The sequence below is a fragment of the Prionailurus bengalensis genome, chromosome C1 (genome assembly GCF_016509475.1).
Source record: "Prionailurus bengalensis isolate Pbe53 chromosome C1, Fcat_Pben_1.1_paternal_pri, whole genome shotgun sequence".
Taxonomy (NCBI): domain Eukaryota; kingdom Metazoa; phylum Chordata; class Mammalia; order Carnivora; family Felidae; genus Prionailurus; species Prionailurus bengalensis.
The window spans coordinates 93,448,447-93,474,439 of NC_057345.1; the positions used below are offsets into that span (position 1 = coordinate 93,448,447).

General features: G+C 44.6%; 1 protein-coding gene across 4 annotated transcripts in view; it reads left to right on the top strand.

Moving 5' to 3' along the window:
• The window catches only part of ELAPOR1 (endosome-lysosome associated apoptosis and autophagy regulator 1), a 72,756-nt gene that overhangs the window by 16,900 nt on the left and 29,863 nt on the right, over positions 1 to 25,993 (top strand). For 3 of the 4 annotated variants that reach the window (XM_043575753.1, XM_043575756.1, XM_043575754.1), the window contains exons 2-3: positions 19,389 to 19,509; positions 22,103 to 22,295. In XM_043575753.1, coding sequence (XP_043431688.1) covers positions 19,389 to 19,509; positions 22,103 to 22,295 — 314 coding nt within the window. The remainder of the gene's footprint in view (positions 1 to 19,388; positions 19,510 to 22,102; positions 22,296 to 25,993) is intronic. The other variant, XM_043575757.1, reaches the window with a different exon arrangement.

Genomic DNA, 25,993 nt, shown 5'->3' on the forward strand with positions numbered 1-25,993 from the left:
CATCTGCAAACACCCTATTTCCAAATAAGGTTACACCTTCTGAGGCTCTGGGTGGACATGACTTTTGGAGGGACACTATTCAGCCAGTACACCAGCACACAGTAAGTACTCAGTAAGTTGAAGTGATTATGGTTACCAAGAGCCAAAGTGCAAACGAACCGAGAAAAGCAATTTCAGTACAAGCTGGTGTGGTTAAGGAGAGCTTCTCCAAAGATGTGAGAAGGTCAAGCAGGGCTTTAGAGAAGTGGTAAAATTTAGATAAGAACTGAAGGTGTAGGTATGGTGGGGGAGGAGAACGGCATATCAATATTTTAACAATGGGACTATTAACCGTGTAAAATCAGCTATTAATCAGACAAATCTCCTTTGTTCCAACAGGAATTAACAACTACAATCTTTTTCTGAATGGATAAGCACATATATTGTCTATTGTTATCTATTATCTATTACCTTATAACCAATGACCCTAAAACTTGGTGGCTTAAAAATAGCAAACATTCATGATCTCCATTTCTGTGGGTCAGGAATTTAAGAGTGGCTTAGCTGGGTGATTCTGGCTCAGAGTCTATCATGAGGTTACAGGCAAGATATCAACCCGTGTTGCAGTCCCCAAAAGCTTGTTTGGAACTTGAGGATCAGCTTCCAAGATGGTTCACTCACATGGCTATTGGCAGGAGCAAGTTCCTCCCACATGGGTCTCTTTATAGGATTGCCAGAGCGCCCTTACCACATGGCAGCCAGCTTCCTCCAGAGCAGGTAGTCAGAGAGAGAGTGAGAGACAGCGCAAAGAAGCATCCAGGGACCCTTTTATGACCTAATCTCAAAAAGTCACACCCTATCGCTCTTGCCATATTCTTTCTGTTCTTTAGAAGCAAATCGCTGAGTCCAGCCCCAACTCAGGGGGGGGATTGAGCTCTTTCTTCCTTTGGAAGGAGGAGCGTTCAAGAATGTGTGGACATGTTTTAAAACCACCACATCATAGTACATCATGAAATCATCCATTCCTTTAACTGTTGGACTAGTTTCCTAAATTTGATGTTCTTAAATCTCCATGTTATTATTATTACTATGTATTAATACAATAATCATTTTGAATCTGACAGTATGCCAGACACTGTGCTTGCAGCTAGAGATTTGGAATGCATTGGTCCAATGCTTGCCTTCAAGGAGTTTATAGTTTAGTGGGAGAGGGATTTTGTCATAAATATAATGCTCTTATATAAGTGACAAAAGTGAATATAAACAAAAGGCTTTGCGTTTGCACTATAAGAAGGAAACTGCAGAAATCAGAGAAGGCTTTTAGGGGTAGGTGGTATCTGAGGGCCTAGGGTAGCACCTCAAGCCTAGCCACCTCTTGGTATAGAGTAGATGCTGGGAAGGTCTTTGGGGAGGGACATTCTAGGCCAGGAGATGGGAATGTGCAAGGTTTGTATGGGGGATTTTCAGGTTGTCCAGGGTGGCTTTCATGGAAGGGGAAGGAAAGGGAATGGGAAGATGGATTGAGGCCGGTCTTAGAGGCTCTTATAGAATAGACAGTATTAGGGAGAAAGATTGAACTTGATTCTGAACACACTGGAGTTTTTTCAGGAGGGTAGCGAATGCTTAGATAGGTGTTTTGGAGAATAGAAAAAGTTAGACCAGAGAAACCAGTGTAGCTGTATGTATGAACTCATTCATTCACTAATTCATTCACCCATTCATTCATTCATTCAACAAACTTTATTGCAGACCTGCTATGTTGCCAGGCATTGTTTATAGTCTAATGGGATATACACATATCTGAAATCATCACAGAGATAAAATTACAACTGTGACAAGTGCTACAAAGGGAAGGTACACGGTGCAATGAGAGCACCTATTAGGGGATTTGACTTAAGCAGGAAGTTCAGGTAACTCTTTTCAGGGCAGTGATAACCCAGCTAGGGTCTGAAGGATGTCCAGCAGTAATAAGCCATGAAGGGGTAGGAATCAGCACATGCAAAGGCCCTGAAGTGAGTACAAAGGACTGAAAAAAGGCCAGTATAGTGTGAGGAGCAGGGAAGGAGAACATGGTGAGAAATAAGAAAGGAAAGGAAGTCAATCAAACCATGAATGGTCTTATTTTAATTAAGTAATTAGCAGTGCCTCCACCTATAAGGACTTCAGTTTTCAGGAAATATTCCATCAAAATAGTAAAAGCCAAATATAATATAAAGATTATGGCAGGAAAAATACAATTTAGAATGACAAATCCAGAAAAAATAATTAAATGAATATGTGAACCCTATGCAAGCAAATGGACTGGAAACTTGACCCTGAGCTTCCTGGTGGCCAAGGTAAAAAATGAAAACGTTATAGAACATTCTCAGAGCCCATTAAGAAAACACATGAGAAAATTACTTAGCGGGAAGATGCAACAGAAAGATGTACTGATAGGGCAGCTGTGGCATGAGAATGGGAAGGATTAGGAACATCAGAGGAAGACATTGCAGAGAGATTCATTGATTAGTCAATATATTACTGAGACTCTATAGTATCTGTGGATATTATCTCTCAGTATCTTGGAGATTGTTATGGGGCCAGTGATTATTATTTGTCTCTTGTATGTATGTATATGATATAGAGATGGAATATATCTTCTTTTCAAGCCAAGATAATTTCCTTTGGTCTCCAATTGAAATTGCAGGGGATACAGTGTTTTGATTGCTATCTATTAACCATTACAGAAGTTGGTACTGCTTGGAGTGAGAGGAAAAAACAAGATGGCTTGTTTATCAGTAAGTGTAAAAATAAAGAAGTAGGGGATTTGTCCTGATTTCTCCTGCTAAAAAGCAGGATCATCTGAGGCCTTCCTGAAAATTAGGGAGAATGGCATCCTGCTTTAATTTCTTCCATCAGATTTCACTCTTGGACCCAGGCCATTTCTGCTTTGGCAAAGCAAGGGGTGCTGATGTGAGCTGTGTTCCCAGTGATGGTGCTCCAGACTGGCCCCAGGGGAACCTTTCGAGATTGTTGTATGCAGTGGTTGCCAGAACCTCAGGCACCATCAGGTGCCTGGCGGTGGGTGGGGGGATGCGGGAGGGCGGGAGGAACTCTGTTACCAATTTTAGTACCGCATAAAGAAGCCTTTCATTTTCTACCTCCTAGCAGAAGCCATCTGAAAAAGTGAATTTAGGCAAATGGCTTGAAGTTGAGCATTCTGCTTTGGACCCTGTTCTTTCTTCCAGCCTCTTGCTTTAGCTTTAGGTTTTCAGATTTTCTTCGACAAAGCCTCACAGCCTGCTCCAGGCAGAGCCCAGCGGTGGAACTCTGGTTTGGGCCACTCACAGGCCTTCTCCACCTCACAGGGCTCCAGGGCCTCTCCCTGGCTGGCATCTGGCTGCCACCCTCGTCTGCCACCAAGACCCTTAGAAAGAAGAGTGACTTCCTTTAAGAATCAGCTCATTCTTGCAAAGGATTGCTGAGTCCTGGCCCTCTGTCCCGTGAACAGATGGCCTCTATGATGGTCCCCTCGGTTTACCGATAACAAGCAGTTAATCTGTTCAGTTGGCTGCTGTGTCTCCTGCTCTGGTCTTTTCTTCATGACTATGCAGCTGTGCAGCTAGTTGGTTCCACCTGGATCTTCACTTCATGCAATTTTGAAATCCTTTGGCAGCTTTCAAAGCTTCTTGCCCTGGAGAGAGAGGTCTGTCAGCTCTTCTTTCCCAGTGGAAAGTCCTCCATGGTGTTTCATCAGAGCTTCTCCCAGGGATGTCTCATCACTTCCAGCAGAGCAAAGAAACATGAAGAAAGGGTTCAGATTTAAACACTTACCTCCAGGCACTCTCCTCCCTCCTTTTAATTAATTAATTAATTAATTAATTAATTTTGAGAGAGAGAGAGGGGAAGGGGTGGGGGGGGGGGGTCAGAGGATCCAAAGTGGACTCCACTCTGACAGCAGAGAGCCCATTTTGGGGCTCGAACACAGGAATCACCATGAGATCATGACCTGAGCCGATGCTTGACCCACTGAGCCATCTAGGCACCCCTCTCCTCCCTCCTTTTAAAAAATACTGGAGTAGGGGCACCTAAGTGGCTCAGTCAGTTAAACATCCAACTCTGGATTTCTGCTCAGGTCGTGATCTCAGAATTTGTGGGTTTGAGCCCCACATGGGGCTCTGGGCTGACAGCTCAGAGCCTGTTTGAGATTCTGGCTCCCTCTCTTTCTGCCCCTCCCCTGCTTGCACGTGTGCTCTCTCTCTCTCTCTGAAAATAAATTTAAAAACCATAAAAAAACAATAAAATAAAGTAAGAACACTGGAGCCATGTAACTTTTCAGCATAAAAAGCAGTGACAGTGGTGGGAATTGGAAGACGAGGTTTCTGGAAATCCTATAACTGCATAGGTGACTCAAAAAAAAAAAAAAAATGACCAAGCCAATCTCTAAGTCCCCACCCACTCTCGACATCTCCCAGCCAGCTTCCTGATTTAGTGAAGGGGCTCCCCGCTGCAGCTGGTATGAGCAGCACATGGAGGGCTTGCTACACCCCAGATTGCTGGCCCCACCTTAGAGGTTCTGATTCAGTGGGTCAATGAAAAGGCCTAAGAATTTGCATTTCTCACATGAACTTATTGAGGCTGGTGGTCTTAGGTCCACACTTTGAGAACCACTGCTTTAAATTTAATGGAAAGGAGGGGCGCCTGGCTCAGGTCATGGTCTTAGAGTTTGTGAGATTGAGGCCTGCATTAGGCTCTGCACTGACAACACATAGCCTGCTTGGCATTCCCTCTCTCCCTCTCCCTCTCTCTCTCTCTCTCTCTCTCTGCCCCTTTCTACTGCCCGACTGCACACACTCTGTCTCTCAAAATAAATAAATAAACTCTAAAAAAATAATAATAAATTTAATAGAAAGGATAAGAGTTTTGAAGACAGGTGGGTTTGGGCCTGAGTCCCAAACCAGCAGCTTACCAGCCATGTGACTTTGGGGCATATGCCTGAGCATCTCTGAACTAATTTCTTCATTCTTAATATGGGGTAAATAATATCTACCCCACAGTTCATTGATCCAACACATATTTGTCATATAACTATTGCAGTACCAAGGTTCTAAGCTAGCTGGTGGGGACATGACAATGAATGAGACCATCTTTGATGTCAAGGGATTTGGGGTAGTTGTAAAGATTAAAAAGAGAAAATTTGCAAAGTTTGAAGACCCTGAGAGATGTCTATTAAATATTCATTTTATTTCCCTCAGAGGAGGTCACATGATGCTGCTTTTACTTTTTTCAGGAGGGGGTGTCCAAAAGAGTCATCCTCAAATTTTATAGTATAGGGCCTAGAGTCATACTTCTCTCTTTGTCTAGATAGAAAAGATGAGGTATGGGCACTGGTGTCAGTTTAGTTGTGTCCTCCAAAACTCATATGTACCTTGGAGTAACCCCGATGTCCTCCAGCACCTCAGAATGTGCCCTTATTTGAAATTTGGGTTTTGGCAGACTGTAGTCAAGATGAGGTCATTTGGGTGGGCCCTATTCCAATATGACTAGTGTCCTTATAAAAAGTGGAAATTTGGACACAGACACACACACACACACACACACACACACACACACACACACAAGGGAGAATGCCATGCGAAGATTGGGGTTATGTTGCTGCAAACCAAGGAAATCCCAGAAGTTGTCGGCCATCACCAGAAGCTAGGAGGGAGGCATGGAACAGATTCTCCCTCTCTTGTCCTGTAAAATGAAAACTGTACTGGTGCCTATATATGCCGGGACCGCCTTGATCATATTGGTATCTCCTCACCATATCCATAGTAAATATTTTAGCTGAATTACTCTGAAGTAAAGCAGGAAACATCTCAAAGGATTATGGTGACGGCATAGGGTCGGAATAGAGATACGGTAGAAGTAAGCAGGGGCCAGGGAGTGAAGTGAACCTTGCAGGGAGTCTGGTGCTTACTCTGAGGGCAATGGTGGGGCAGTGGTACGTTATGTTTTGTGGTTCAAGTGGGTCACTCTGGCTGTGGCCTGGAGAGTGGCTTGGAGGAAAGGAGGGAGCCAAGCCCAGGAGACAAGCAAGGAGGTTCCTCTAGGCAAGAAGTAATTGTGTTTTGTCTTCATTGGTAGCAGTGTGGATGGAGAGAGGTGGACTGACTCAAAAGATATTGTGGAGGTAGAAAACAGATAGGTCTCAGTGATTACGTGGGGCCTAAGAGAGGTGTCAGGAACACAGTTGCTGGCTTGAACAAGTACTGAATGTAGCAGTTTCAATATCAGAGCAAAAAGACAATGCCAAGACTGGTATTTTATCTTTTAAAGTGTTTGGGGGGGGTGGCTGGGTGGCTCAGTCAGTTGGCCATAAGACTCCTGAATTCTGCTCAGGTCATGATCCTCATGGTTCATGGGATCAAGCCCTGAGTCAGGCTCTGCATTGACTCACTCTGCAGTGTGATGCCTGCTTGGGATTCTGTCTCTGCCCCTCCTACACATGTGCACAAGCACATGTTCTTTCTCTCTCTTGAAATAAATAAATAAACTTTAAAAAAAACCTACTTTAAAAAAGTGTTTGGAATTTATTAAATATTTTAAAGAAATAAGTAAAACTAAATATTTAAACATTTTTTGAAGTTTTATTTATTTTGAGAGAGAGAGAGAGAGGACACGTGCACATGAGTCGGGGAGGGGCAGAGAGAGAAGGAGAGAGAGAGAATCCCAAGCAGGCTCTGTGCTGTCAGCACAGAGCCCAACTCGGTGCTTGATCTCCCAAACCATGAGATCATGAGCTGAGATGAAATCAAGGCTCCCCCACTCAACCAGCTGAGCTACCCAAGCACCCCACTAAATAGCCAGACTTTTCAAGTGCACCTTCTATAACACATTAAGTAAATCACATTCATAAAAATATAAACATTATTATCATTCTCATATAAATTGTTAGCAGATAAAATTAATGAAAATAAAGTATTATTCAACAAACCCTAAAGACCATTATTGCTACCACAGGTGGATTACGGTATCATTCAGTTAGGTATGGAACACCAGATGGGGAGGGTAGTTAAGAACTATTTTTATTTATTTTTTTTTTACTTTTTATTAAAAAAATTTTTAATGTTTTATTTATTTTTGAGAGAGAGAGAGAGACAGACAGACAGACAGACAGACTATGAGTGGGGGAGAGGCAGAGAGAGAGAGGGAGACACAGAATCTGAAACAGGCTCCAGGCTCTGAGCTGTCAGCACAAAGCCCGACGCGGGGCTCAAACTGGGAACAACGAGATCATGACCCAGGCTGAAGTCAGATGCTTAACCAACTGAGCCACCCAGGTGCCCCTATTATTTTTTTTAATGTTTTATTTATTTTTGAGAGGGCATGAGTGGGGGAGGAGTGGAGAGGGAGGGGGACACAGGATCTGAAGCGGGCTATGTGCTGACAGCAGCAAGCCTGTTTTGGGGCTTGAACTCACAAACCGAACCATGAGATCATGACCTGAGCCAAAGTCACATGCTCAACATACAGAGCCACCCAAGCACCCTGAGAACTATTTTAAAATGTTGGTTCTGATGTGCCTGATGAAAACCTGCATAGGCAATTAAAGCTAAGGGTCGAGGGCACCTGGGCAGCTCAGTCAGTTAAGCATCCGACTCTTGATTTTGGTTGAGGTCATGATCTCACGGTTCAAGGTTTGTGGGATCAAGCCCGGCCTTAGGCTCTGCTCTGACAGCACGGAGTCTGCTTGGGATTTTTCTCTCTTCCTCTCTCTCTGCCCTTTCCCCACTCATGTGAGCACTCTCTCTCTCTTTCAAAATAAATAAGTAAACTTAAAAAAATAAGGATAAGGATCAGGAGCTCTGGGGTAAGGGCTGAGCTCAAGGTATAAACTTGGAATTATCAGTCCATGAAGGCAATTGAAACTTTGGAAATAGCTTTGTGTAAGCGATTTGAACTGAGCTTTAGGAAAGTCTAGGATTTTAATTGAACTAGAAGATGTGTAGGTGGAAGGATGGATTTACAAACTGAGGAAAAGAGCAAAGCAAAGAAAGCTATGGTGTTAAGATTAAGTGGATACTGTTAGCCGTGCGCTGGCCAATGTTTAACAACTTGCTCTTCAGAGGTGAAGGGAAACCCTGGTTTATCGTGTTTGCTGATTTCCGTGGTATAAATGCTCCCATTAGAGTCACTGTCAAGCTATCAGCGTCACTGAGCATGGGGTTGGGAACAGATGAGCACAATCAGCTGTTGTAAGCTCATGTTGTGAGCAAGTGAACTTAGCCCACAGCTAGACGCAGTCCTGATGGAGAGGGAGGGTTCTATCTGGGAGTGGTGTTGGATACATTGAAGATAAAGTGAACGACTAGCGTGGCTGTGAAGACAGATGACAACAAGTGTTGACAAGGAGGTGGAGAAATCGAAACCTTCATACATCGCTTCTCGGCCTTTTGGCCAAGGTCAAGTGTAGAAACCTTCATACAGTGCTGCTGGGAATATAAAATGGTGCAGCCACTGTGGAAGGCAGTTCGGCAGTTCTTCAAGAAGTAAACGTGGAGTTACCATATGACCGAGCAATTCCACTCCTAACTATATTTCCAAGAGAACTGAAACATATGTTAACACAAAAACTTGTCCATGAATACTCATAGCAGCAATATTAACAATAGCCAAAAAGTGGAAACATCCCAAATGTCCGAGTAATGAATGGATAAATAAAATGTGGTATATCCATACAATGGAATGTTATTGGGCCATAAAAAGAAATTAAATACTGATACAAGCTACCACATGGAGGAACCTTTGAAAACCTTACGCTAAGTAAGAGAAGTCAGATACAAAAGGCTGTCTATTGGGGGCGCCTGGCTGGCTAAGTTGGTAGAGCATGAGACTCTTCATCTCTGGGTCATGAGTTCAAGCCCCATGTTGGGTGTAGAGATTACAAATAAAATAAAATAAAATAAAATAAAATAAAATAAAATAAAATAAAACGGCCACCTATTGTATAATGCCATTTATGTGAAATGTCAGTAATAGATAAATCCATGACACATAGAATAGACTGGTGGTTGCCAGGAGCTGGGGGAGGGGAAGATGGAGAGTGAATGTTGATTGGTAAGATTTTGAGGACTCTTAACCCCCAGTTTGAGAAACAATATTCTAAGAGATTGTGGCATGGCAGCTGTTCAGATATGTTTGCTTCATTGGAATTATTGAAGCCCTGACTGCTGACCTGGCTCTCCAGGCTGGAAGTCTCTCCACCAGGTCAAGTTCTCCATCACAAACAGCTAACACATCTGAATATGAAGCTGTCCTTGGAGAGCTTTGCATAGGCCAACCTAGTTGGCCTGTGTCTTTCATGCATGATTAAAAGCTCAGGTGAAAAAAATTTGATGGAACATTTTGATCTCATTAAAAACCAAGAAAAGCACATCTTTGAAATATAATCTCATAAAACCCTGCTTGTAGACAGATGTGTGTACCAAATTCTCACCTATCAGAAAGGGATTGAAATTTATAAAGGGACATTTTGTTTCCTGGCGACAAAGCCATTTCAATCCTAGGGATATTTACAAGCAATACCAAAAAGCTCTCTGCACCTGACAGACTGGCTGCAGGTACCAAGTGTCTAAATGTCAGCGACCAGCCTCTCTCTTGGAGAGATTAGCTTTGGAGGAGTTGCTGGGGGAGAAAAAGTGGAAAAAGGACAGATGTTATTTCATATGTATGAGCAGACTGGGATTAGGGGGTGAGTCAAGATGGGTGGTAAACAGCAAGGGGAACCAGGGAGGTCTAACTGCTGCTGTCATCATTGCTGTTAGGCCAGAAATGGCTCCTTCCTCATAGTCCTCACAGAAAGACGAGTGAAGAGCCTGGGCACTCCCTCCATGAGCTCTCTGCAGGCAGGGTCAGCTGGCTTTGTTTTCTTTTTTGTTTTTGTTAGCCAATTTACAAAGAGCTGAACATAATCTCCTAATTGTCCTGAGAATTTGATGTTACTCAGTTTGGGTGGGTGGGTGGGATCCACTCAATCATCTTAGCAGGGCATTGTCATCCCTGTTTTATGGGCACAGGGTTTAACAACGGGTCCGCGGTTGTGCAGGACAAGATGAGAGTCTGGATCCCTGGGATCTAATCCAGAGCGCCTTGCACAACTCCAGAACCACTCTAGAGTCTGCCCTTTTGCCACCATTCAGTCACTCAACAAATACTAATTGACAGTGATTGTGTCAGGCACTGTTCTGGGCCCTTGGGCTACATCAGTGAACAAAAACAAAGATGCCTCTTCTTATGTTGTTTCCATCTGATCTGGAGTGAGGGCAAGGGCAGAAATAGACAATAAACACAACGAAAAGTTAAGTTAGAAAGTGTGTTTGAAGGTGGTAAGTGTATAGAAGAAAGGAGTCACTTAGGATTTGAAAATCGATAGGGTGGGAGGGGAGGAATTACAATTGTAAATAGGGAGGTGGAAGCAGGAGGAATAATATCAGGGGCCTTGGTAGGGGCTGAAGGGGAGGGTGCACGTAAAGAGAGGAGCCCCAGAGCCGGGTGCAAGGGTGCTCCTACGTGTCACTAATGGCGGCTGTCGTTACCACACCAGTTCCATCTCCTGTGCCCAAAGTGGACAGGCAGCTCTAGTTCCAGACAGGCTGGACAGCAGGGTCCTGCCTGACCCAGGGTCTGGTGGCACAAACTGCCCCAGCTGGGTGTGAAGACCCAGCAACCAGTTTTGTGTAATGTGCCCATGGTCAAATGAGCTGGGGTGACCAAGTGCCGTCTGCGGTTTTTGATCAAAATGGGAGTTGAAAACCCCAGAGTCGAATAGAAAATGCTGAAAGAAGGGGCAGCGGAAGGCCAAGGCTCCCCCATCCTCCTTCAGACTGGGAGCCCCGGGGCTCCCAGCTCCGTGTTGCTAGGCAACAGCACACAGATTGAGGGCAGCCAGCAGGGGCCAGCCTGCCTGGGGTCTGTGCGCTTTGGCTGCTGCTGGGTCTGGTACCTGTTCCGGGGGAGAGGCTGTGTCACTTGGAAGCAAACACCTGACTATGTAGGGTTATTAAAGGAAAGCCAAAAAGCCATCCTTAACTCTGAGCCGGCCTCAGGGCCTGCAATTCCACCTTTAGCAATTTGCTCCTTTAAGCAAAGTCTGTGGTGTCAAACTTTTTGGGGGCTAAAACAAAATCTTAACTGAGAAGAATAAATATGCAGAAGAGATTTTAGGGGGGGAAATGTTGCTTCATTAAAGGGGGGAATCCCCACTCCCGGCTGAAGGGGCTTTCTAAACCCCTAGATTCTGAACCATAATTTGAAAATCCTTGGCTTAAAGTATTTCAGCCCCCTGTTAAAAAGTGAACAGCCTTTGTTCAGCAAAATATTAAGCTATTTTATTTTATTTTATTTTATTTTATTTTATTTTATTTTATTTTAATTTTATATTTTTAAATGTTTATTTATTTTTGAGAGAGAGACAGAGCGTAAGTGGGGCAGTGGCAGAGAGAGAGGGAGACAGAATCTGAAGCAGGCTCCAGCCTCTGAGTTGTCAGCACAGAGCCTGACACGGGGCTTGAACCTGGGAACAGCAAGATCATGACCTGAGCCAAAGTCAGACGCTTAACCGACTGAGCCACTCAGGCGCCCCAATATTAAGCTATTTTAAAATTACTAATATGTTATGATAGATTTTCATGGTTTTCTGCTGGGGTAGGGATGGTGGAGAACAGACTCCTCTGAGGATCTGATGAAATCTGTACACCCTCTGCCCAGGAAAATGCACATACGTGAAATTCTGCATCTGGTTGTATCGGGGAAGTTGTCCATAGACCATAGATTAAGGAGCTCTCTGTCTTTCAGGACATTTGTTTATCTGATTTACTTCCAAATGGGACAATACTTAAGTCTTGAGAAGAGTGAGTTTTGAAGGAGGGAGGGAGGAGAATCAGAATCTTGGGGATGGAGTCTGTATTTTTAACATGATCTCCAAGCAGTTGTGATGATCAGGTAGGCATGGGCATCAGGGCTCTGGAGGTGGTTTGTCTAGCCCCTAAGGCCCAGGAGACACTGCTGTGAGTTGGCAGCCCTTATGAGGGTGAGGAAGAGGGAGGGAGAGAGAGAGAAGCCCTGCTTTCCCCCTCTAGTCTGACAAGCCGGAGAATGGGAAAGACCCTGTGTTCTCCATCCTGCCCTTCGTAATGGGAAACTGACGTTACTTGTGCCCCTGAGCCTCAGCCAGGCCCTCCACTCAAAATTCAAATGAGGGCACTCCAAAGCAAAAAGAACAAAGACCAGTACTTCAGGACACCATCCAGCTAGGACTGGGCCTAAGAAAGAGTCTCATTTGGGACACTGATGTTCAAATTCCGATATTTGTGGTTTTCTATGTTCTGTACTAAGGAGAGGTCATTCCTCCCTCCTAGCAAAGGGTTAGTGTCTCCTTAATAGTCAGGATTGTTTAATGGGATCTGCTCCCATCTGGGTCAGGTGCTTTCCAAGCAAAGAAGCATTCGCCACTGAGTCAACAAATAACCTATTGATCCCGCTGTACCAAGCTTGGGGCGTTTTAACTGGTCTACCTCGCCTACATCCTGACATTCTCTTCAGAGGATCTGGTTTTCAGGGACAGCGAGAGGACAGGAGGATGAACCTGCAGTTGGGGGAAGAGCAGGAGGCGGCCTCCTCCAGACCCCAAGGCCTGTAGTCAAAATCCGGGTTTACTTAAGAACCTGTTTCTTGACGCAGGCCCTATCTCAGCCAAGACAAACCCAAGTCGTGTTTCTCTCCTGCTTCCTTGGGTGGTTGTGACTTTATGCTGCATGACTTGGTGGTTCTCGGACTTGGGATATGAGACCCTGGTTGGCTCTGTCTCTCCTGCCTGTGGTGGGGGATGTATCCTCTTCCCCCCACTGTAGTTGCTGCAGTAATCCTTCCTCCTGTCAATGTTTTGCTCAAGTGGAGCCATTTATCCAAAATGAACAGTTAAGATGTGTGCATTCCAATGTGTATAAATTTTACCTAAAAATAAAAAAAAAAAAAACAGCAACAACTTCCAGAAGGGAGGAGTGGGTGGAAGTAAATGGGGAATGAGTAGAGGTAGATGAAGAATGACAGAAATTAAGAATTGAAGCTGGGGGGTGGGGGTCATCATATTCTGTTCCAAAATTCTTGTTTTGACATTCGCCACAATAAAAGAAAAAAAAGTACTTAGAGATGTCTGTTTTCTCTTAGAAGTCTCCCTACATGCCCCTTCCCCACTCAAGAATCTTGAAGAAACTCATACCCTTTACCCTAGTAATTCCACTTCTGGGACTGTATCCAAATCAAATAATGAGAGATGCACAGAAGGCTTCATAGTAGTGCTATTTAAAATAAGAAAAAGTTGGACAAAATTCCATGTTAAAGGAACTGCAGTGCAATCATTAAAGCCACGGGAAAGTGCTTGTGACCGAAATTGTAAAAAAAAAAAAAAAAAAAAAAAGAGTACAAAACTCCACACTGTATGATCTTCATTTGGTTTTTAGAAATGCATGTGCATGTATAGAAAAAGAATGTGGAAAGGAATACAATCATAGGTTTAAAGTAGTGATCTCTGTTTGCTGGGCTTGTAGATTTTTATTTTCATTTTAATTCTAGCCTATATTTTCATCTTTTCTACAATGCACATTGAGCACTTTGACAATTATTTTAAAGACTGAGAAGTGCCATTTTGAAGGAAGCAGGAGGAAAAGGTGGAAGAAAGAACAGATTTCCATGCAGGTCCTAGCCGTAAAATAGTAAGGTACTGGAACTGGAAGGAATCTTGGCAAGTGGCCTAAATCCAAATTTCTCAGTTACAGATGAGAAGACTGAGGCCCAGAAGAGTCAAGCGACCCCCTCGGCTGTTTGTTGTCAGTCTCTCAGACTGCTTGTTTTAGCACCACACGGAGCCCTTACTTCCCTCCCAGGAACTTCGCAGCTCCAGAGTGTGCCGTGTTAACCCCTGCAGGCCCCGCTTGGGGAGCAGCCTTTTGTCTTTCCAGTCTAGGCCACCTGTTGCCAGCGTCCTTGGCCAGCGTCCTTGGCCAGCGGGGCTGCAGAAATGACCTGACAGGAAGAAGACCAGCCACTCAGTGCCTCTCCCTCTGACAGTTCCAGCCAACTATCCCTGCCTACTCGGTTCTCCTGTGGTTACTTCTAAGGAGTGAGGTTAAATGTTTGTGGGGTCTGGCCTTGTGGCTTTCAGGCCATCATGAGTTGAAAAAGAAACAGTGCAGTTCAATGGTTAGTGTCACGTTGGAGTCAAGAGACGTGTTAGAGTCTTTGCCAGAGTCCTTACACATGGTTTTAGTCCGTTCTGGCTACTATAACAGAACACTACGGACTGGGTAGCTTAAAAGGCAAATGTTTCTTACTCATGGTTCCGGAGACTAGGAAGTCAAAGATCAAGGTGTAGGCAAATTCATTGTCTGGTGAGAGCACTCTGCCTGGTTTGTAGATAACCCTCTTCTCACTGTATCCTCACATGGCTCTGTTCCTCTTTTTTTTTTTTTTTTCTTTTTCATGTTTATTTTTGAGATAGAGAGTGCCAGCGGGGGAGAAGCAGAGAGAGGGGGAGACAGAGGATCAGAGCCCGATGCGGGGCTCAAACCCACAGCCATGAGATCATGGCCTGAGCCGAAGTGGGACGCTTAACCAACTAAGCCACCTAGGTGTCCTGACACTAATCTCTTCTTGAAGGCTCTACCCTCAGGCCCTAATTACCCACCAAAGGCCTCACCTCCAAATACTATCTTATCAGGGCTTCAACATATGAATTGGTTGGGGGTGGGCACAAATGTGCAGCCCATAACAGTTATCAAAACCTTCTCTGGAGAACGTGGGGGCAAGCAGGAGTATGCAATGATAACTAACTGTAGAGAATGGTGGAAGACCAGAAATAAGCCTACCTACGTGTTTATGGTCTGTCTCCTCCCTGTGCCATCCCTGCCAGCACACTCCCCACCATGCCCACATCTACACCCTCAAGAGCTGTGACTGTCTCGGATACCACTGCTTCACCAGAACCTATCACATAAGAGACCCTCAGTAACTACTTGTTGAACGCGGTATATGAGTAAACACCATTTTCCTAGAATGTGGAAGACCCGACATGTTCCAAGCTAACGGTATTCCCAGAGTTTAAACATTTTAGTTCCAAAAGAGCAGAATGTTTGAAAAACAGTTATTTTTTAGCACTTAATATTTATTTGTACAACTGTGACACGATGCTTCCAAACAGTTGTCATTAGCCAACACATAAGCACCAGGGAACTGCCATGGGCATATCCAGTGAGACTGTCATGATGTCCGCTCTGTCTGTTGCCTTCCACTTTTTCCTCCACTCCTCCCTCTTGGTGTCTTTTGAATTTGGCATCTATCTATCTATCTATCTATCTATATCTACCTATATATGTAGGTAGATATACTTTTTAAATATATATATTTAAAAATATATATACATATATATAGAGAGATAGATAGATATACCTTTGGGGGATATTTCTTTTTTTTTAATTTCTTTTTTATGTTTGATTTATTTTTGAGGACAAGAGAGACAGAGCACAAGCAGGGGAGGGGCAGAGAGAGGGAAACATAGAATCTGAAACAGGCTCCAGGCTCTGAGCTGTCAGGCCAGAGCCCAAATGCGGGGCTCAAACTCACAGACCGCGAGATCATGACCTAAGTCGAAGTCAGACGTTCAACCAACTGAGCCACCCAGGCACCCCTGGGAGGATATTTCTTAAATGCAACTACCAGATCACAGATTTCTACTCTCTGGGGTACTTAATAGGATAAATCAGAGGTTGGGCATTTTCCTGTGGCATAATCTTTTTTTTAATTATTTTTTTTTAATTGTGGTAAAATACACATAGCATAAAATTATCTTGAACATTAAAAAGAATTTTTAATGTTTATTTATCTTAGAGACAGAGCGTGAGTGGGGGAGGGGCAGAAAGCGAAAGAGAGAGAGAGAGAGAGAGAGAGAGAGAGAAAGAGAGAGACAGAATCTGAAGCAGGCTCCAGGCTCTGAGCTGTCAGCACAGGGCCCGAAGTGGGGCTCGAAACCACGAACCACGAGATCATGACTTGAGCCAAAGCCAGACGCTTTAACTGCCTGAGCCCCCCAGATGCCCCCATCTTGACCATTTGTAACTGAACAGGTCAGGCATTAAGCAGCCATCACCACCATCCATTGACAGAACCCTTTTCATCTTGCAAAACTGAAATTCTGTACTCAGGGGCCCAGTCCCCAGCAACCACTAATTCTACTTTTTCTCTCTATGAATTTGAGAGGTACTGTGGGTACCTCATGTAAGTGGAATCATACACTATTTGTCCTTTGGTGAGTGGCTTAATACAATTGGCATAATTTTCCTGTAGCAACAGACAGCTCAGCATTTGACCAAGGAAGTTCCAACTTAGGGATTTTTTTCTTCTCGTCTCTCATATTCCCCAGGAGTATCGCATGTGGCTGGAGGATTTAGGGGAGGGCAGATTAACTAAGGTGCCCACCCCTCATTTCCAAACCCTACCCTTCTTTTCCTGATGACAGGCAGCAGCCACTGCCTACTGTGCCCTGTTTGAAATTGTGAGTTGGATATGTGCACGGGGGAGTGAGGAACCGTGTGCTAGACATACATGCTGAATATATTTGTGGGTCTCCTTTGTGAATCTGTATGTTATGCAGACTGTACGCTTTCAAAGATCACTGGGTGAATTGAGGTACTGTTGGGGATTTGATTTGTTCACAGAATGCTGAATATAGCCCAGGAGCGCTGCCATTTATATCTCTGATTTAACTATCTGTCTAAGCTTATATTGTGAATAGTGAGATCTCAAAGGATAGTTTAGATTTGAAACAGCTGCAGTAGACCCAGCCACTTTGGATGGTGGAAATATCCCCAAGTGACATGAAATAAATTAGCACATATTGAAAAGGGAATTTTCTAAGGCTTGGAATCACCATTTTCCCGGCAAACCCCCCACCCAAGTGGCACCCAGGGGACACCAAATGAAAGGCGATGAAAAGAAATGGACTTGGCCCGTGTGTCTCCAAAACGCCAAATGTAGTCAGAGTGAACTGAAATTATCTGCCCGAACAGATTAGATATTTTAACACCAATTCTCAGGCCTCCGAAGCAAGCCTGTCAGCTGGCACACAACCAACACTGTCTTATTTAATTTTTAGATTTGGCTGTTAAATTTGGCCCAGTGTGAGTCTGTGTTTGATTGGGTGTATGGGGATGGTGGATTTCTGGTGGGAAGGCCTGGGTTCTAGCTCAGTGACTTACCAGCTGTGTGAACTTAGGCCATTTCACCCCTGTGTGAGTGTTTCCTCACCTGTACAGTGAGGGAAGCACTCCTACTCTGCTTGCCTTATGGGGAATTTGAAGATCAAATGAGACCGTGTTTGGGAACCGTAAAATCACTATGCAGATGACCAGCTTAATCATGCTCACAGTGGGAACATCAAATCCTTTCTGCCCGGTTCACTCAATTCTGCATTTAATTTACATACTGTGAATTTTACCCCTCATTCTTGCAGTAAAACCCTTTGGGGAGTATCATATTTAGACCTGGAATTGCTATATGTGTAGTTGCTCTCTTCACCTTAGAGTCCTCTGAGATAAGGAAAAGACTGGAATTGGGGGTGAGGGGAATAGACCCAGAGAGATGGTAGCCCAAGGGCACAAAGAATCCTGATGTTTTTCTTTCCTAGATGACACTGATGTCTAAGTCCAAAGCCGAAGATTCTCATCAAAAGTTAGGCTCACTGGGGCAGCTGGGTGGCTCAGTCAGTTAGGCATCCGACTCTTGATTTCAACTTACAGTTGGTGGGATTGAGCCCTGTGTTGGGCTTTGCGTTGACGGCACAGGACCTGCTTGGGATTCTCTCTCTCCTTCTCTCTCTGCTCCTCCCCTGCTTGCATGCACTTTCTCTCCCTCTCAAAATAAATAAACGAACATAAAAAAATTAGAATTCCCAAAACAGTTCCCCCAATTTTTCCCTTCTCCGCATCTTCTCCCTTCGGATGAAATTGCTGAGTTTGTATGTTGCTATCTTGAGCCATACTGGGCGCAGCACTTAGTAACTCTAATGGCTGGACATAGAATATATATTTGGTAAATATTTAAAATAGAGGGACATAAAATTGTTCTCTTATCATCTTGAGTTTCTGAAACTACAGCTCGAGAAACACCACGTTCACTATTATTTCCACAAATCTGAGATGCCATTGCTTCTTAGACCCACCGTTTTTTACGTATTGCAAAGAGAGGAAAAGCTTTATCAGTTAAAATATGACACAGTGCTTCCTTATTGTGTCAATTATAAGCCACTTTGATTTCACAGATGTTAAAATGTGAAATAAATATGCATTTTAGAATAAATGAAATGCAGCGTGTTTACCTCTTCCAAAAGGTAAAGCTTTCTGCTTTTCGTTCTGATGCATTCTTAGATTAGCACACTTCAAAATGGTCTCATTTTTAGTCTCAGCTCCTTGCATTTACACGTGGTATGCAATCATGCTCTTATGTGGGTTGGAAAGGGACATTAAATCGATTTTTCTTATGGACACAATAGTACCAAGTACTTCCCTGCACTTGAATATAGATTTAGGTAAGGGCGGATTATAAAATACTTGTCAGAGCCAAAATGATAATAGTTCTGTGATCTGTTGTTTATTACGAGATTTAAAAGAGTGAGAAATGTTTAAGGGCATTTGATGGATCTATTGTGGGTTTTTTTTTATCCTCCCAAGTAGTGCTTTATATTACTTTTGTTGTTACTGTTGTTCTATTTAATGCTTGATTGGGCTGTTTTGTGGCTCTTATTTAGGTTATTGTTATTAGTTCAGTAAAGCAACTGAACTGTGAGTGTCCCACTGCACAGAGAAATTAGGCATGAATAGGTTCAGGTGATGAGAGCTGCCTGGGTGAGATAGGATGTTTTCATAAAATGTAAGGTGGGAACTCATCATCTTTCCAGGCAGAAGGGAGTGTGAAGAACAGGAAAATATAGCTTCTGTGACAATCCTTTGCACATTTTTCACAGACCAGTTCTTGCTCATAATTCTACAGTTTAGGACAAGAAAGCCAGCACCTGTTTCTAGCCTGTTCTGTAGTTTCCTTCTCACATTCCTTTGGTTCGTTGGGTCATTATCTATATGCAACAGCAAGAGAGTCACCACACAGAAAGGATTTCTAAGGACTGGACTGTGGTTGGGTGGAGAGGAGTGATCCAAATCATTGCAGCTCCTGTGGGCTTCCTAACAAACATTCGGGCACCATGATCCTTGCTCCCTGCTGGGGCCCCAGGCGCGTGTCGGCAGCCCGGCAGCCCTCGTGCTGGGCGGGAAGTGGGTGGAAAGCTGTTAATGTCTGGTCACTGCTAATGCACGTTTTGCCCACTGTTGTCTCCCCTGCAGTCTGAGTACCACTACGAGTACACCGCGTGTGACAGCACGGGATCCAGGTGGAGGGTCGCCGTGCCGCACACCCCGGGCCTGTGCACCAGCCTCCCCGACCCTGTCAAGGGCACTGAGTGCTGTAAGCATTCCTGCCGCTCACCTCTGGCCTCTGCCCCGAGCCTCCTGCCATCCAAGCCAGGCCCTCTCTGACAGCGCAGCTGCCTTAAGGAATCAGATCTCTCCCCCAGTTAGTCCCCAGCCCCTTTGAGATTTGGTACAGAAATGTGATTTCATGGATGCAAACTGGGTATCTAAGTTTGCTTTTCTTTCTTTCTTTCTTTCTTTCTTTCTTTCTTTCTTTCTTTCTTTTTCTTTCTTTCTTTCTTTCTTTTTTTTAAATTTACATCCCATCAGGGGATAAAGTATGAGCAATTCCAGCTGTGTGCCAGTCAGCGATTTCTTTCTGTTTGCATACATTTTCTTTTGTGCCTGTGCATCTCTCTCCAGTCTGCACTTACCAGCCACAATCAGGCATTAGGAAAAGACTGTGATTTGCTTTTGTTCTTGAAAAGGAAGCCAGAGAAGATAAATTTCTGCACAGACAGACCTTTAAAATGCACTGGGCATCACTTCAGGGAACAAGAACCTTGCCCAGCTGTGGAGCTGACTATGCGATCAGAAAAGCCGTGACTTGTCTGCAGCTCTGTTCCCACCTCTGCGACTCTGTAGTCACAATTTTTCTACAATTGGCAGCTATTTCCCCTCCACTGTTCTTCTTAGCAGTGTAAAGGGATATAACAGGGACTAGAATCAAGGAATACTTGGAGATTTGTAAAGGAGATTTAAATTCTTTTTTTTTTTAATATTTATTCATTTTTGAGAGACAGAGCATGAGCAGGGGAGGGGCAGAGAGAGCGGGAGACACAGAATCCAAAACAGGCTCCAGGCTCCGAGCTGTCAGCACAGAGCCTGACTCAAGGCTCGAACCCACTGAGCGCGAGATCATGACCTGAGCTGAAGTAGGACGCTTAACCAACTGAGCCACCCAGACACCCCGAGGGCATTTAAATTCTTTAAAAAAAAAAAAACCAAAAACTTACATAGTGCCTGGTTCAGTCGGTGAGCAAATAAATGCTTGTTAAACTACTGAACGGATATTGTGAAGATCTGAGCGGGACTGAGGTGTGACTGCTGCAAACAAGTGAGCCATCTTCAGGTAACTCCGCCAGCTTAACCGAGCTCTTATGTGCATGCACTGTGAACCACAGAGATATATAAGGCACAGTCTCTGCCTTCAAAAGCTTAACGTCTGGTGGAAGAAGCAGACATTCATCCCTCCATTCATTTTTTCAGCAAAACTATATGGAGCCCCTACTATGTCTGTGCCAGTTACTGAGCCACTGTCCCCAGAGGAGCTCAGAGCCTAGCAGCAGGCACACATCAATATGATGTATTCATATGAGATGACAAAGGACAGGAGGTACTGGTGCCTAGGGCTCAGGAACAGCTCGGGGAACTACTTGGGCAGAGATTTGCAGGTGGAGGAACACCAGACACATTCAGGGAAGAACATGTGGTCTGGGGTGGAGGCAACGCATGGAAGGTGACGGTGACAGATGGGGCTGTAGTGGAGCAAAGCCTGTAGTGGGAGATCAAGCTGGAAAGTTAGGTTGAGGAAAAAATTGCAGAAGATTTTGAATGCCTGGCTGAGAGCTTAGACTCTATAACCCAAGGGGAGTGCCTGATGATCTCTTAAATAACAGGAATAATAGTACCTATCCATGTTTTAGAAAGATACCTCTGACCACAGAATGAGCAAAAGCAGGAAACAGGGAACTAGTTAGGAGGACTCTGTAATCATTGAGCTAACAGCCAGGAGACTCCCAACCAGCATGGTGGCAGTGGAGCCAGAAAGGAGACAGAGACCAGAGACTCGGGGAAATTCATGGCTGAAGGGCTGGGCACCGTTCAGAAGACCATGGTATGTTCTACTGGAGAGCTCTCAGAATGGCCAAGGCTGTCCCTCAGGAAACGAAACCGTCAGGGACAAGTTCACTAAAGCAGAGCTCCCACAGCCCTAAATTTTATTTTTTATTTTTTATTAAAAAAAATTTTTTTTAACGTTTATTTATTTTTGAGACAGAGAGAGACAGAGCATGAACGGGGGAGGGTCAGAGAGAGAGGGAGACACAGAATCTGAAGCAGGCTCCAGGCTCTATGCTGTCAGCACAGAGCCCGACACGGGGCTCGAACTCACGGACCGCAAGATCATGACCTGAGCCGAAGTCGGCCGCTCAACCGACTGAGCCACCCAGGTGCCCCGAATTTTATTTTTTAAAATAACTGCTTTATTGAGATATAATTTGTATATCATAAAATCCACCCCCTTAAAGTGTAAAGTCTAGTTTTTAGAATATTCACAGTTGTACAACCACTATCTAACTTCACAATATTTTCATCACCCCCAAAAGAAACATCATATCCGTGAACAATCTCTACCCACGTCCCCTCCCCCCAAGCCCCTGGCACCATAGATCTGCTTTCTGTCTCTGTGGATTTTCCTATTTTGGACTTTCCATATAACGGGAATCATACAAGATGTTTTAAATCTTAGTGGGTCAACTTCTGGATCTTGATCCTCTGCTCCTCATTTTAGGGTGCCCACAGGTTGCCTACTCCTCCTGGTGGCAGTGGCCTCACCACCCTGCCCTTGTCCCTTCTCTGCGTTCCAGCCTTTTCTTGCAAAGCCGGGGAGTTTCTGGACATGAAGGACCAGTCCTGTAAGCCATGCGCTGAGGGCCGCTACTCCCTTGGCACGGGAATCCGGTTTGACGAGTGGGATGAGCTGCCCCATGGCTTTGCCAGCCTCTCAACCAACATGGAGATCGAGGACACCACCATCGAGTCCACAGAGAACTGTACTGCGTGAGTGCCCCCTATAGTCCCCTCCCCTGTGCTGGGCTGGGGAGGATGGAAACCAGGGAGCCAAGCAGCCAAGGGTTAGGTTGGAGCAGCTTCCCACAGGACTGTTGGACATAACGCCCACCTCAGCCCACTCTTACTGATCCAAGCTTACAGTGACTGACAGGTGTTGGTGAGGGGTAAAGAACAGGGGGAAATAGAGAGGGGTGGATACGGTGGATAAGGGTTAAATGGCCCCGTCCACTTAAAATAGAACCTAACTGGATTTCTGCCATGGGATTTTGGATCAGCAATAAGCTGCCTCAACTTGATTGCAACCCAATGTGTAAAGCGCTAGGTGTCTTCCTGGCTTTGGTGCTAACTTCTAAAACTGGTCAGCCCAACCTGAGTTTTTAGGTTTGAGGGAGATAGACTAGGGCCAGATCTTTGGTCAGTGGTGGGTGGGATCTTCCAAACCTCTTGAGACCCTGGTGACCAGAAAAAATTTTCTAGCTCAGAAGGAGATCTTTTCAGTACTTGAAAAGCTCAGCCCCAGGTGCTTGAGTAACTGGTGAGTGACCCTTATCATATCTTTCGATATTTAATTCCAGGGACAGGAATTAAATGATGTGCCTTCTATGTGTCAGGCACTATTCTAGATGCTTTACATATATTACTTTCTATAATTCTCTCAAGAACCCTCTGAAATTGGTTATCATTATTTCCTTTACACAAATGAGGAATTGGAGGCTTAGCAAGGTTAAGTGACTTGTCCTTTGTTACCCAGCTTAGAACTGGTGACATTGGAATTCAAACCCAGTCCCAAGCTCTCTACTGCCCCATGAAGCCACCCTCAGATAACATTTAGTGTATGCTAGGCAATGTCGGGTCCTAGGGAGGAGAAACAGAGGGGTGCACAGATGCTCTTTGTTAAATATTGACAAATAAGATGCGAGGAAAGTACCTGAAAGTTTCTCTTACCCCCAAGTAATCAAAAGGATAAAAGGAGTTAATGATTGTTTACACTTGGGTCTCTAAAACCGGGACCAATGTGTCCCGTTCCTACACTTAAAAAGAAGGCCCATTAGCGGAGCCAGGCAACAGGTATTTTATAGTCCGATTTTAATGTCACTTTAGAGTTTAATATTATGTGTCAAAATCATTGGCATGACAACGTTGGCAACAGAGATAAAGCCAGGGAGGATTAAAGCTGAAAGGAGACCCATTTACGTCCTAATAGAGAATGTAATTGACTCCACCTCCCCACCCCTGCAACAAGGGGCAGGCCCGGTCACCCAATCAATTCTTACCCGCTTGAAGAAAGGGTTTCTCTCTCTGGGGACCTCACTGAGAGTCCAGAAATCATTACCTCTCAGCAAGACAGGATGTGGGCCAGTTAATAACAACTTGTGTTTCCATAGCACACACTGCTTCAGGGCCTGGATCTTAAGGCATCCAAGACATCCCTGGGAGGGGAGAAAGAATGTTTCTCCTCTGTAGAAATGGAGACGAAATGGCCATCTAGAGAGGCTGTGTGATTTCCTCACCGCCCTCAGAAAGGCAATAATTGAGCTAGTACCGAGATGTTACCGGAACCCATGTCCACTGTCTCCAACCTGACCAGAGCCAGCCTCCCCGCTGTTCTGCCTCCGGCGCCCCCAACTCGTCTCAGCCTCTGCTCCAGCCTCTGCATGCCACTGGCTGCCAGCAGCCAGACCGAAAAAACACAAGTCCAACCACCGTACTTCCCCACTCGAAACTCCAGATTCTGTGGATTCCTTTTGCTCCTGGAATAAAATCCAATACCTTGCCGCAGCCTGCGTGGCCTGCCTGGTCTGGCCTCTGCCTTCTGCCCATTTCTCCAGCTTCACCCAAATGCCTTCCCTCTGGCTTACTGTGTTCCAGCCACGTGGCCACCATACTCCTTCCCTCCTGGGTCTTTGGACACGCTCTTCTCCAGCTCTTCTGGCTCACTGCTGCTTCACATTCAGGTCTCTGCCTGAAGGTCACTTCCTCGGAGACGCCGGCTCTGACCCCACAGATTCCCGTCACATACACACTCTTGCACCATCTTGTATTTCTCCTTATGGCACTTAGCAGACTTATTACTATGTGATCAATTGTGCGATTAGTTAAGTTTCCTAATCGCTTCCATGCTTCGATTTCCTCATCCTAAAAAAACAAAACAAACAAACAAACAAAAAAACAGTGTTAAAAATAGTATTCTTGTAGGTTGTGGTAAGGACTAAATGAGATGATCCATGTGAAGAATTCAGAGCAATCCCTGCCACTAGAAATCAATCAACACATGTTGTTATTATTGAATGTGAAATGATCTTCACCAGAGACAACTCTGACAAAACCCAGAATTGTGATGCCTTTTGCAAATGTAGCCCACTTATGGCATGCTTTTAATTATTCATCTCACTCTAGGAGTTATTTATGGAAGATGCCGTGGAGCACATCAGCATTAAGCGTTGTCTCTTTTAGCAGGAGAAATCAATACCATTCGATTAGTTGGGGTGTCTGGGATGAGCTCAGCGTAGGTATTTGAGAATAACACTATTTTTTTTAATGTTTACTTATTTATTTTGAGAGAGAGAGAGAGCGGGGGAGTTCAGAGAGAGAGGGAGAGACAGAATCCCAAGCAGGCTGTTAGGGCAGAGCCCAATGCGGGGCTTGATCTTACGAACCGTGAGATCATAACCTAAGCACAAATCAAGAGCTGGTCGCTTAACCAACTGAGCCACCCAGGTGCCCTGAGAATAACACTATTAAAGAACTTGAGGGGCACCTGGCTGGCTCAGTCAGTTGAGTGTCTAACTTCAGCTCAGGTCATGATCTTGTAGTTCTTGAGTTCAAACCCTGCATGGGGCTCTTTGCTGACAGCTCAGAGCCTGGAGCCTGCTTTGGATTCTGTGTATCCCTCTCTCTTTGCCCCTCCCCTGCTCTCTCTCTCTCTCTCTTTCTCTTGAAAATAAATAAACATTAAAAAAAATAAATAAGGAACTTGAAATACATGCTATTATTCTAACAAACACAGGTCCCCTTAACAGACCACTGTTAACACTTGCCTGGGCTGGTCTCAGGCAAAACAATGAAAGAGTGGGATTATCTTTGGTCACCATTTTCTACATTAATCTATATAATTCTGAGTCCCTCCTATGTGCCAGGCACAGGGCTTGGTCCTGGGGCTACATTAGTGAGCAAGATAAGTTTGGTCTCTGCCCTTACAGCATCTGTAAGCCAGCCAGGAAGACAGACAATTAAAGAATAATTAAAGAAGAATTAGAATATGATCAGAAGAGGGGGTACCTGGGTGACTCGGTTGGTTGAGCATCTGATTTTGGCTCAGGTTATGATCCCAGGGGCATGGGATTGAGCCCCTTGTTGGACTCTGTGCTGAGCCTGGAGCTTGCTTAAGATTCTCCCTCTCTCTTTCTCTCTCTCCTTCTCTGCCCCTCTCCCCTGCTCATGCTCTCTCTCTAAAAAAAAAAAAAAAAAAAAAAGAATATAATCAGAAGAAGAAGCCGAATTGCAAATAAAGAAAAGATGCTCAGCCTCACTAATAATCAAAGAAATAAGATGTAAAGCCCAATGAGACACTGTCTCTTACTACGTCATATTGGCAACAACTTTACAGTCTGACCATTCCAAATTTGGGGAGGACGTAGAGGAACAGGAACTCTCTCACGTGCTGGCGGGCGCAAGTTGGTAGCAAC